The 13,797-nt window shown below is 42.0% G+C and overlaps 1 protein-coding gene across 1 annotated transcript in view; it reads right to left on the minus strand.

Moving 5' to 3' along the window:
- Window positions 1-13,797, minus strand: part of exoc2 (exocyst complex component 2) — a gene marked incomplete at its 5' end in the record, with an annotated part of 68,210 nt that overhangs the window by 29,509 nt on the left and 24,904 nt on the right. Inside the window, 1 exon segment of the mRNA XM_036134246.1 lies at window positions 414-431. Coding sequence (XP_035990139.1) covers window positions 414-431 — 18 coding nt within the window.

Consider the following 13,797-nt stretch of genomic DNA (forward strand, 5'->3'; position numbering starts at 1 on the left):
CTGGCAAGGCTCCGGGGGTGTGATGAGATTCGCCCTGAGTACCTTAAGGCTTGGATGTTGTGGGGCTGTGTTGGTTACGCGGCTCTGCAGCATTGCGTGGACATCGGGGGCAGTTCCCCTGGATTGGCAGACGGGGTGGTGGTCCCCCTATTTAAAAAGGGGGACCGGAGGGTGTGTTCCAACTACAGAGGAATCACACTCTTAAGCCTCCCTGGTAAGGTCTATTCAGGGGTTCTGGAAAGGAGGGTCCGTCGGATAGTCGAATCTCGGATTCAGGAAGAGCAGTGTGGTTTTCGTCCTGGCCGTGTGGAACACTGGACCAGCTCTACCCCCTCAGCAGGATTCTGGAGGGGGCATGGGAGTTTGCCCAACCAGTCTACATGTGCTTTGTGGATCTGGAGAAGGCATTCGACCGTGTCCCCCGGGGGATCCTGTGGGGGTACTCCGGGAGTATGGAGTACCGGACCCTTTAATAAGGGCTGTCAGGTCTCTGTACGACCGGTGTCAGAGTCTGGTCCGCATTGCGGCAGTAAGTCGGACTCGTTTCCGGTGAGAGTTGGACTCCGCCAAGGCTGCCCTTTGTCACCGATTCTGTTCATAACTTTTATGGACAGAATTTCTAGGCGCAGCCAAGGTGTTGAGGGGATCTGCTTTGGTGGCCTTAGGATTGCGTCTCTGCTATTCGCGGATGACGTGGTCCTATTGGCTTCATCAGGGCTTGATCTACAGCTCTCACTGGAGCGGTTCGCGCCGAGAGTGCGAAGCGGCCGGGATGAAAATCGTGCCTCCAAATCCGAGACCCATGGTCTTGAACCGGAAAAGGGGTAGAGTGCCTTCTCCGGGTTGGGGAGGATGTCCTGCCCCCTAGTGGAGGAGTTCAAGTATCTTGGGGTCTTGTTCACGAATGAGGGGAAGATGGAGCGGGAGATCGACAGGCGGATTGGTGCAGCGTCTGCTGTGAAGCGGGCGCTTGTACCGATCCGTTGTGGTGAAGAGAGAGCTGAGCCAAAAGGCGAAGCTCTCATTTACCGGTCGATCTACGTTCCTACCCTCATCTATGGTCACGAGCTTTGGGTCGTGACCGAAAGAACGAGATCCCGGATACAAGCGGCTGAAATGAGTTTTTCTCCGTAGTGTGTCTGGGCTCTCCCTTAGAGATAGGGTGAGGAGCTCAGTCATCCGGGGAGGACTCAGAGTAGAGCCGCTGCTCCTCCACGTCGAGAGGAGCCAGTTGAGGTGGCTCGGGCATCTGGTCAGGATGCCTCCTGGACGCCTCCTGGAGAGGTGTTCCGGGCACGTCCCACCGGGAGGAGACCCAGGGGAAGACCCAGGACACGCTGGAGGGACTAGGTCTCCCGGGGCCTGGGAACGCCTTGGATTCCTCCTGAGGAGCTGGCCCAAGTGGCTGGGGAGAGACGTCTGGGCCTCCCTACTGAAGCTGCTACCCCGCGACCCGACCCCGGATAAGCGGAAGAAAACGGACGGACGGACGGACGGACGGATACTGGCGGCCATCTCTCCTTGCTATTATTAGAAAACCGTTGAGCAATGAGATCCGACAACAATAACACACATCATAGCAAGATGAAGTAAGGTGAGAAACAAAGCAGCACAGAATGGTCTTTAGTGTAGCGCCAACAGCTACCATTGTGTGTGGATGTGTAGATGGTTAAACCCGATGCGTATTCAAATTAGTACCACATTTGGAAGTGGCACAGATTTTGGGGATGAAAGATCGGAATTTGGTCGCATTTCCCTGCAGTGTGAATGTAGCCTGTGTTATCTGGCTGAATGCTACCAGAATCTTACAGACAGGCTTGGCTGGGCTCATCGATTCTTTTCCCCTCTGGGTGGCAACGTTTGTCCTGGCCTCTTCCTTCTCCTGATTTCATTCTCGTCACTGGACAAACTGACGTATAAAATAAACCTCCGCTTTTTAAACTCCAGTTGAAGCTGGAGATCATCGCTACTACTTTTATACATATTTTAGACATGGAAATGCACAGAAATACAATTTGTGAGCTACAAGTCTCAACACAACTGACAAAGAACAGTTAAAACATAATCATGTAGGCCTTTTAAACTAGGAATTAAAATAGTCTGTCACACAGAACCTCATCAAGCAATGTATCTGGAGGAGCTGTAGAGACACAAAGCTCAGGTGGGAGAATCTGTTGATAGGAAAACTATTAAGTTGTCAATTTCACAAATCTGACCTGTGTGAATGAGTTGGAAATTAAGAAAACTATAGAAAGAAAGACATAAGTCCTGTTTGCAGTTAACCACAATGTAGAGGGTGCAGCGGACATACGTTAAAGAAGTTGCTCTGGTCAGAAGAGACCAAAATTTAACTTTTTGGCCTACATGCAAAATACTATGTGTGGTGGAAATTACCGCTGCTTATCACCATGAAAACAACTCCCCCATGGGGAAACATGGTGGTGGCAGCATCATGTTGCAGGGATGCTTCAGCTGGGACAGTGAAATTGTCAACGTGGACTGGAAGATGGATGGAGATAAATAAAATGGAGCACTGGAAAAAAAAATCTCTTACGGTTGCAAATGACTTAAGACTGTCAACGTCCAGAACTAATTTCAATAAAAAAAAAAAATACAGAAAAGTTGAGGTTCCTAAGTCAGTCTGACTGAGCTTGAGCTGCTTTGCGAAAAAGTGTTTTAGTCTCCAGATGTGCACAGCTGGAAGAGACATGTCCCAAAAGAACTGCAGCTGTTACAGCAGCAAGATCAGGTTCTAAAAAGTATTGAATAAAAAAAAATACACATCATACATTTAACAGATTTTCTTTGGGGGGAAAAAAAAACATTGGAAAATGCATATTTTTTCTTCTACTTCACAGCTATGCTGGGTGTTTTTCTCTCTAAAATGTGCTGTAGTTATAATGTAACAAAATGTTCCAGATTTCAAGGCATGGGAATACTATTCTAGGGCACTGTACGTATACCTAGTCATTTAAGTTCCCCCTACACCAGTGAGACATATTCGGATTGGGATACATTGAATTATACTTGTTTTTTAATATTATGGGAGTGCTTGTCTGGGATTAATCTGAATTATGTCCTGTCCTACTGGAACTGGCATATCTTTAGATTGATGTAAACTCAATGGCCTCCAAAAAAAAAAAGCCCACATGCAGATACAAACACCCTAAATAACCAAGGCTAGCTCTTAGAAATAGAGCGATGACTGAGTGATTAGCTTATGTTGCGCCAACCACAAAACCAGGCGTCACTCGCAACACTTTTGCTTTTCATGCTTCAAGTCAGCAGAGACAAGAGACTTCAGTGGGCTACAGAAACCTGATATAATGGTTGTCAGATTTACACCCCTACAGGATTTTTAGTTGGTCGTTTCGTTGGTCAAATGCAATTCAATTTTATTTATAAAGCGCCAATTCACAGCACATGTCATCTCGAGGCACGTTACAAAGTCAAAAAAATAAGAACAAAGATAAAAATATGAGTGAAATCAGTCTTCACTCTGGTCATCCACTATACAGCTCAGCTGCCAAACTCCCGCTACTCACATTCGGGGTGGGGAAACCCCTCCTGCACCTTGCTCCATTTCCCTTTACCAGAAGCACCCCGTACCCTGCTCTTCCTCCCATCCTCCTCCCCTGCATTTTAACCCCCCACCCCACTACCACCACCAACAACTCAACCAAGTTACAGGAAACAAGGACGTATCTGCTGCTTGTCCACAACCAGGAAACAGCCTGATAAGATTTTTGTGGTTCCAGTGACTGAGATGTGTGTTTGTCTAGTTGTGTTAGAGCGAGATCCCACGCTCGGGTGACGCTGCCATGGCGCAGGCTGGCTGTAGGATTTCAGGCTATTAGAAACCCAATGGAAAGAATAACGAAGCTGCGCTTACGGATGTTGGAGTGAATCCCTCCTGGATGCTGGAATAGCGATCTGGAGAGGACAGGTCCACTGAAATGTTGCTGCATCAACACAGGAGACGTTTCTTTTTCAGAGGCGACCACAATAAACAGAGAGTAGAAAAAAACACGGTAAAAAAAATCTTAAAAGTACTTACTGAGATACATAAAAGTCTTCGTCGGCCTTCGTGCTCAGCTGCTCCAAACAGTTTATAAAAACCTAAGGTGAACACATGGAGATCCACGTCACTTCCACAAACATCAAAGCTTTGATATCCAGTCTTATAAGTTATGGTGAATGAAAACATGGCCAGCTGTAACAGATGTAATCGTTTAAAGTAAACATGATGCAATATCCATTTTTTTTAGCCCTTAAATACATGTGGTTGTGTATTTGGAGTCTCTAGGAGTGCAGAAGATTTTAATTTTGTCTGTCCAGGTGCTGCGTAGTTAACTTCATATTCTCCGTGGGTCATGTTCTTCAAGCCGTTCAGTTTTCTCTGTTCTATATTATGTTTATTTGAACAATTATGTCACAGTTTTTGCTGCAGAGCCGGCAAACAAGGTCATGGAGTTCTTGCTTACGTATGTAGTGACTTTGACATTTTTTTTTTTTTTTTTTTGCTGCAATTTTGTAGTCTAAGCTGAAGGATGCGGAAGTGACAAGTGCATAAGGATAAATGTTCAGATGTTGAGTGTATGAACCCACACAATTCATTACATCGTGAGAAGTGCCTCGTTTGCATTTAAAGAGACAGCACCAAAACGAGTTGCACCTCGAGTTGAACTGGAGTAAAAAAGTGACAGTGGAGCAACAATAAGAAGGAATTCAGACCAAAACCACCAAAACTGGATGATCTCAATGTGGAAAGGAAGGATTTAAAAGCATGATAAGTTCCCTTTAATTTGTTCTGGTCATAAAAAAATAATAGATTTGTACATTGGAAAAACAAAATAGAGGAAAGTTGGGGTTTGATGCCTTTTTTGTCTTTGTGTCATTTTTATTTGTCTATTTCACTTGGTTTGCTGGAATTGGTCAACATTGTCTTTAAATGTTGCTGTAGGATCATTGCGACACGTCCATCTTGGCTGGTAGAAAGGTCAATATTACAAGGTGTCATATTTTTTTTAAGTTTTAAATTTGTATCATTTTATTAAAAGATTACCGTCCCTGCTGTGTGTGTTATAAGGAAGTTTCCTTTGTGTTGGCTGGACTGGGATTTTTTTTTCTTTTTCTGGTGGTTTTTTTTCTGGTGTTTTTTTTCACTCAATATCTTGAGTGAAAATATTTTGAGAAACAAAAAACAATGTCTAGGATTCATGTTAATGCACAACTGTGGAGGGGTGTAAAGAAAAAAAGGATAAAATGTTTTACCCAAACTGCAAACAGTCATCTCCTGCTCATGTTTAGAAATCTGTCTCAAATCATACAGGAAATGAGTCTAATAAAAGTAAATGTGTGTTTTTAAACCCACTTTACCTTCATGATGCTCACGCTGAGCTCTGTTGCCTTGTCCTGGACCTGTTCTAACTGCAGCACCTGAAAGACAAAGAGGAAACACAGCAAGGCTTGATGTAATTAAATCACTTTCAGTTTAGTTTGTTTGGTTAAGCAGTACTTGTTTGATTTTCTGTTTCCTCCTAAAATATAGCTCTAGGTCAATTAGATGGGTTTTCACAGGATTAAATGACATGACAGACCTTTGGGGGATTTCAAAACTCACTTTAACTGCAGTCAAAACCTACATTGATTTCTCCTGGTTTGATTTCCAGCGGCTCTTTCAGCGACTGCAGCATTTGGATCATGCAGTGTTCAAACTTGGAAGGCTGGAAAAAGCGTCAAAGACAAAACATGTGAGAAGAACTTAGGAACATGGGGTGAAGAATAATGAATATAAAATTCAGGCTGAGGGTGCACTTTACTTTCAAAACTAAAGAGTCATTTCCACTGAAAGTACTAAACAGTACTTACGGCATGGTCATTTTACACTACTAACTAAACGAACTTTGACATTTAATATGCTAACTGAGGCATGTAGAGTCTGAGCTTTTCGGTTTTCTACAATTTGCATTGCATGGTCTGATGTCGGGGTGTATTTTCTGGGAACCTGTGAATAACATTTCTCTATGTAAAACACTGAACACAGATCAATTTGCAGCATCTACCACTTCTCTCACTGCAAAAACAGAACTAGAAATAAGTAAAATGTTCTAAAAATTAGTGTATTTGTCCTTGATTTGAGCAGGTAAATAAGATGATTTGCCAATGGAATAAGATTTTTGGACTTAAAACAGGAACAATTCATCTCCATCATCTTATTTCAAGTGCAGTATGTCTTATCTTATATTAGGGGTCAAAATACTCATTCCATTGGCAGATGATCTTATTTACATGCTCAAATCAAACATAAATACGCTAACTTTAAGAATATTTTACTTATTTGTAGATCCGTTTTGGCAGTGCTAAGACCACTGCTGATGTCTTCAGCTTTGTTATAAAACACAGATGTTGGCTTCAGAGCTGCAAGCTTTCATTTAAGTGACATATTGGAAAGAAGTTAAGGATCAAACTTGTTTTTTTTCTTCAGACATAGCTCTTGCTTTTCAAACAGCTTGTCTTAATGACCTTCCTGACTCTGTTAGATTACTGTGATGAGGACAACATATACACACCTGCCACCTGATACTATATGTTGGATGTCTATCAGGGAGCATTACGGTTCATAATAGGGTATGAATCTCTCACTCATTACTGCACTTTATATTTTTAGGTTTACTGGCCATAGTTTTTAATCCGTAGATTCAAACATTGTTACATTTTTATCTATAAAGCTGTTCTTGGATTGGTCCCGCCTTATGTCACTTTAGACAGTCCAGCCATTGACTTTGTTCTCAGGACTTTAAGCTCTTCGATACAACAGTCAGAACTGGGAAAAAAAATAGCATTTTCTTGCTCTGCCTCGTCAACTTGGAACCATCTGCAGCAGGATCTGAAACTATTCATGTTGGTTCCTCTGGAACAATTTTAATTTATTTTAAGAAAAATAGAGAAATCTTCCTATGAAACTTGCTTTGATTTTTCTGCCACATTTTAATGTCTTAATTATTTGTACGGTTAATGTCCTATGTACAGTTTGGCAATTACATTATTTGATTCAATTCAAAGCTACTAAATTAAATTAAATCACATTTAGATCAGATTAGATTCTATTAGATATTATGCACTAATAAAATATAGGGTTAAACTGATGTTAAAAAAGTAAAGACTGTCTAAATCTTTTAGTTCTGTTAGCCCGGGAACTGCTTGGTGTAGTAACACATTCTTACCAGACTGGTGATTCCCTCGTTATCTACAACCCAATCTTCCTTCCCGGCAAGCCTCTTCACATCTAAACGGGGAAGAAACAATACGGAAGTCACAATAAATAATTTACCAAACATGAATCCCTTATTAATACAGGGTGATAATAAAAACAGAGAATTCAGTGTTTCTGAAGAGAAACCACACAATGTCAAGAAAAATCCAACTTTCTGCACACGACCACAGTTTGTTTGGTGGTGTGTGCGAGCGGTGGGACACGAGTGTAGGGAGTTCAGCGAAAGCCAGTCACTCTTCTCAAAATGACCATACCTAACCACAAGTGAAACTGAACATGTCTGGTTTTGGTCTCATAACACTTTCTCCATTATAACCCTGGAGGTTGCAGGAGGTAAATGCATCCTGACCACCAAATAATCAATGCAGGAAATTCAGGGTATTTATCTAGAACATAAGTACCGCAGAGTTCTTGGATTGCGGCAGAGTCAAAATTGAACAGCTAAGTTAGGCCAGCGAGTTACATCTGTCTAACTAGAAAACACACCCATGCGTCTGATTACATATTTCATGCATGCACATAAAGCAATTTGAGTTTCTTTAAATTATATTTATTCTCTTTTACAAAATATTTCTGTTACTGCTTTACATCCATGAACAGACAGGTAATTTGCTTCAGTTTTAAGTGACTTCTTTATTTAATTTCTGCCTTGTGTTTTTGTATGTAAATTGTTGCAGTAAAGTATGCGTTTATGAAATAACTTCTCAAGGTGTATGAAAACTTTGCAAAGATTCCTAATGCAATATAATACAGTTTTCTTTAGGATTTTGGTCTGGAGACTGACAATGGAAGGAGGAGGTCTGTTGAGCCATTTTTATGCTTACATGTTCGGCATAATTATCCTGCTGATGGATCCAACGATAACACTATTTCAGTTTATTGGTGGATGCTAACAGATTTCTATTAATAATCTATAAGCTTCATTATGTGTCTGGCACTCTGACCGTGTTCCCTTTGGAAAACAAACAGGCCTGCAGCATCACAGATCCCCTGCCATACCCAACAGTGGGAAGGAAGTGCTTTTACACATTTTCATCCTATTGTTTTACATCAGAGCCGACTTTATTACCTCCTCTGCACTGCAAACACACCAAAATAAACTTGAATACACCATCTGAAACCAGGTGTAAAATCTCAACGTATGCGATAATCACATCCAAACTGATAAATCCCAAAACAAGAGAGAAAAAGCAGCCATTTTTTCACATTGGGTCCGAAAACATGAAGTGAATTCAAATAAATTATTCTTAAAAAAAATGCATTCATCCTCACCAAAATCCACTTTTCCATTGATAGAAGAGGATGCCATTCTTATTTTGTTTTACAATAATAGCTGTGGGAATGTGCCGTGCTGTTTTTTTCCTCCACAGTTATATTATCTGACTGTGCATACATTTCATTGTGCGATAAATGCATTTTCCCTAAATAAATAAATAAATAACACTGTCAAAATTACTTCAGGGGTTAAAGTAAAGGGCACTTGTGGACTGCAGCTGCTGTAAGTGTTGCACCAAATTGCATGATCAGAAACGTGTGCAGTGTTGCTGCAAAGTTTAATAAAAAAAAAAAAAAAAAAGATGGAAACTGTGTCCTCTCTCAGACATGAAGCTGACACGATCAGATGAAGACGGTTTAAAGGGGAACACTTCTCCAGTCATTTTCCACAGCTTCCAACCCAGTGGAGCCTGTCTCACCTTCTGCCGTATGGAGCAGAGTCACCATCACGCAATGGACTCTCAGCTCCAGCAGCAGATCCTGGATCACCTGCAGCAAATCGTTTGGGATTTCCAGAGTGGACAGCGCCTCGTGGCAACCCCTGCATGAGAGATTAGACAAACCGACAGCGTGACATTAATAACGTGGCACAGAGGAAGTCCCAACCGTGACCGAGGCAGAAAACTCAGGGTGAGAACCTGACAGTGTGGATGATCTGAGTGAACCAGGCTCCGGTTAGCTCCGTCTTGTCCTCCCAGCCTCCATAAACATTAAGCTCTCCTTGTGGCAGAGTGGTGGGGAGGAGAGCGCCGCGAATCAGCTTCACAAGCCTGTTTGTCAGCTCCTCAATCATTTTCTATAAGAAAGTAAAATAAACCAAAGAAAACATGTTAAAAAACAAAACAAACCTCACGTGATTTACAAAAAGGGCTGAATTCTAAGTAAACTAAGAGCTTCGTACCTTAAAGTCATTCTGTCGCTGTCTGGCATTCTTCTTGGACTTTTCCACATGGCCAGATTTCTCTCCAGTCTGCAGGGGAGAAAAAAAAAATCTAGTTTGAAAAACACTTAACATTTTCTTAGGTAGATGAAGTCTATTAAGTTAGTGTAACATTTTCTTCTTTTAAACAGCGGTACCCACTGACGGACGCAGAGAGGATAACTTTCCAGTTTATTTCGCCAGCCGGGAAAAAATATATTGTTTTACACGATTTAGCATCTGGAACAGTTTACAGTGTTTTCGATGACATCACTGAGCCTTTTCTGGTTTAGTTTTGGTAAACACCCTTTGAGGTTTGGAACGAGGAAAAAAAAAATTTCTGGTAACATTATTGTTCCTGGAAACTCATCAAAAAATGACATGTCCATCAACAGACACGTATCCCCAGCAACATCATCCCGTTGCCACTGGAGGACCACAAAGCCTACCCGGATTAGAAGGGAGTAAATTCATTGTGTGCCTTGGAGGAAAATCCCTGTGTGTAGCTGAAGAATACTACCACACAACAACCTAAACACAACATCCCCACCCCAAAACATGGTGGTGGCAGAATCATCCTGTGGGGAAGCCAGCCTTCAGCAGGGTCAGGGGTCTCCATAACAAGTCATTACACCTTGCACCAACTTGACAAAGTTTTTACGGCGGATGCCCTTCCTGCTGCTTTTGGGATTCGAACCCGGGTCCCCCATATCAAAGACGTGGACTTAGCAGGACGATTAGATGCATGGATAGAAGTTTGATTTTATAAATGTGCAAAGATGGTAAAAATACTATAGAAGACACGAGACGACAACCATAGTGAAACCTGGTTCTGAAATTGACTCTGGTTTAGAGCCACAGCGTTAAAAGGATGTTTATTGACTTTTTTTAAAACCACACATTCTCATGATTTCGAATCAATATTAAATCTTAAAAAAAAAAAAGTTCAGTTTCAGCAGTTTTAAAAAAAGAATGTGTTTGCTGAAAGAGAAGCAAATCTGCTGTTTTTAATTCTGCAGCTAATGCAACAAGAGTTGCACGGAAAACACTTTTCCTGGCCAATACCAATTTCTGGTTTTCTTTCAGGTCTGGCCTGCCAATTACCATGTTGACCCATTACGATATTTAGTTTTGATTCCAAGGACTAAAACAGTCCAGATTATCCCTGCTTTATAAACATCCACAATTATCAAAGGGAGCCTTATTGTTAAGTATACACCATGGCACAAAGTAGAATATTACATGGTACAGAATTACGTTTTCAAATGCTTATTGAGCTTACAAGGTTGTACTTTACACTGAAATATTTAGTAAAGCAACTCTAGATAAAATTTATAGAATTTGAAATGCTTTAGCCAAATATAGATTTGGCTCACTTTTTGGCAAGAAACCGGTCAGTTTTGTCTCTTTTTTGTCTCTTTTTAGCCCTTTATTAATGCAGTTATTAAGGAGTTATAAAGTGTTTACAGATTAGTTAATAACATCTACAAACCATTTATAAGCATCTACAAAGGGAGCCTTATTGTAAAGTGGTACCAATGTTCCTTCTCCCTCTAGATGCTTCTGAAGTGTTTACCTCGCTAAAAAGACTTCCATTTACGTAGGAGATCCACAGCTTCCAGAAGTTTGGCAGCTGACCGATCACAACGTCTGAGAGCTTCTCCACGAACTGCACCTGCTGTGGGGTTTCAGAACGCCACGCTGCAAGAAAGAAAAGCTTTTATCACACAAACTCAAAGCTGTGTCATGATGTGTGGGTAATTGCACAACAAATACCTTCCTGGAAGAAACACATTTTTTTTTTGTTTTTTTTTTGTTTGCTTGTGGTCTTACTGTACGGGCTGATAAGAGGAGATTCCCCTAAGCATGGTACATGACAGAAAGTGTTACGCGTAAACATCAGCGCAGCGGCAGGGAAGCCCCTCCGCGGCACCGTGTCTGCGGGTGATTTTGCACTCACTGCTGGGTCGCACCGAGCGCAGACTGCCCCCTCTTTTCAGAGACGCCGAGTGGCCGAGCCTGCCGAGCGCCGCCAGACGGGTATCCCCCTCCAGATCCAGAGCGCCGACACCCACTGACGGACACAGAGAGGATAAAAAAACACATGCTTCAGATATCAAATAATCAAATAAGCCATATTCCTAATTCCACATTCCTCAATAAGCTGAGCAGGTTTTCACACCAAACAAGCCTTCCTTGGCTTGTCTTTATTTATGTTCTGATCCAGACCCACAGCTTGGACAATGTCCACGTTCTTTTTTTTCAGGGACGGGGGCTTTGCAAGTGCAAGGGGTGAAGTGGGTTTGAGCCATCCACGCCGTTTCCCCCGCTTGCAGCCAACAGAACACATCCACAAGATGGCAACAGCGAGCCGTGCAACTGCACCGCGCGATGCGGCTTTTGCAGCCGCGCAGGACCTATCCCGTTTAGTGACATAACTTTGGGGAAATTAATCTGGACCAAAGCTTAAAAGTAACAGCGGGAGGGGTGAAAGTTACCAAACAGGAATGAAAGTGAAACAGCGGCGGAGCCAAGAATGGAGCAAAATCTGCTGCAGTGAAAATGAAACTCGGGAGAGAGGTTCGTGCAAACGCTGCAGAACGCCTACATGGAGTTTGTCTAAACGAAGGGAGACGGATGGCCACATTTCCAAAACATGTGTCTGACACACACACACACTCAGAGAAAAGTGCACCAGTGACTCATAGGCTGAATGCAGTGTGCTACAAAGCATTGAGAAATCCCCCAAACAGAGCAGCAAATGTGGTTTAGATGGCCGTGCACACAACACAGCAGCCTAGAAAATGTAAGGAAATTCTCATTTGAGTCAGACTACCTGTAAACATCTCTCTCTCTCTCTCTCTCTCACACATCCACACTCAGCCTATATGGAGCAAAACAGAGTGCGCCTTTTAGGTTTTCCTGTCTTCTTCAAGGGATGAGAGCAGCTGTTGATCACAGGTGGAAGTCTGCAGGATTGAATCTGTGTTTGCATGGCAATAATATGTGGCCACTTCTCAAAATTTAAAGGTCAAAACTTGCGTTTCCGCATTTAAAAAAAATAAAAAAACTTTACATAAACCTGAATGTATCTTATTGGCCAACACAAATAAGTGCATAGTTTTAAATGGGAAGGAAATCATATGGTATAGCATGTATTTTTTTCAACACATGAAAATCAGACTGTGATATGCATTTGTATTACCTTGATACCCCAAAATGAATAAGACAAAAAAGGAAAGAATACGACACAATTGTGAAACCAAGACATGATATTCTGGCATTATTCCCAGAATCTGTCAAGACAGCAACTCTGGGGAAGCTGCAGATATCCAAGAAATTGCCATGACGGGTAATAATTTTGCACTGCACAAATTCTGCCTTTATGAACGGTGGCTGGAGCAGACATGGCCCTAAACGCACCATGAACACACCACCTGGAAGGAGCCACATTATTATGTGGGAATGTTTTTAATCCGCAGGGACGAGGAATTGGTTGGAATTGGGTGAAGCTGATGGGAAAATGCATGGAACTAAATACAGAACAATCCTACAATCCTATAGTAACGCACACAACTCTTGTGAAAAAAAGTGTGAAACCTAAGCACACGTTTTTATCCACATCACAATTATGCATTGTTTGTGGTAGTTTTTCACATAAAATCCAAGTAAAAGATACTGGTTGCCCCATGCAAAAAGGTGAATAAATTCAAAGGTATAAATATGGAGTTTTTTGTCCTGATGCAATGTTGACAAAAAGGGAAAATTTCAACTCCATGTCTCACTTCTAAATGTCTTGCTAAAAAAAAATGTTCAACCAATTTTCTAAAAGACCAACAACGTACCTACATAAAATATCCCGCTGACTGTATCAATGTTGGTAAAAGTGTTATTTGAGCAGTTTGGTTCATAAACGGTTTGGGCCAACTTGAATCAGGCGGAAGAAATGGGGGTTAGCTGGAAGCGTTTAGTCATTTTGCTGCTCTGCTTTTTCACAAGAACGATTTTCCCGTTTATGGTTTGATAAAGATGGATGGCTCCATTTCGCATTTAGAACAACTAAATGAGCGATTAATGGAGCGACACAAACGGCAGCATGGCCCTTGGTCTCTTAATCTTGACTCAGAAGCACAGGAGATGGGGGAGGGGGGGAGATTTTCAGCTATTGCAGATACAACTAACCCATCAAAGACAAATAATGATCCCTGCCATGTGTGATTGAACGTGATTCAAGGCGGAAGAGGAAGCAGCCAGTAGAGGGGATGGTGGAGGCACCCCTCAGAAGGGGGAATGTGGCAAGGTGAGCAAGGCGGGGAGGAAGAGTGGG

The sequence above is a fragment of the Fundulus heteroclitus genome, unplaced genomic scaffold, assembly GCF_011125445.2.
Source record: "Fundulus heteroclitus isolate FHET01 unplaced genomic scaffold, MU-UCD_Fhet_4.1 scaffold_78, whole genome shotgun sequence".
Classification (NCBI taxonomy): domain Eukaryota; kingdom Metazoa; phylum Chordata; class Actinopteri; order Cyprinodontiformes; family Fundulidae; genus Fundulus; species Fundulus heteroclitus.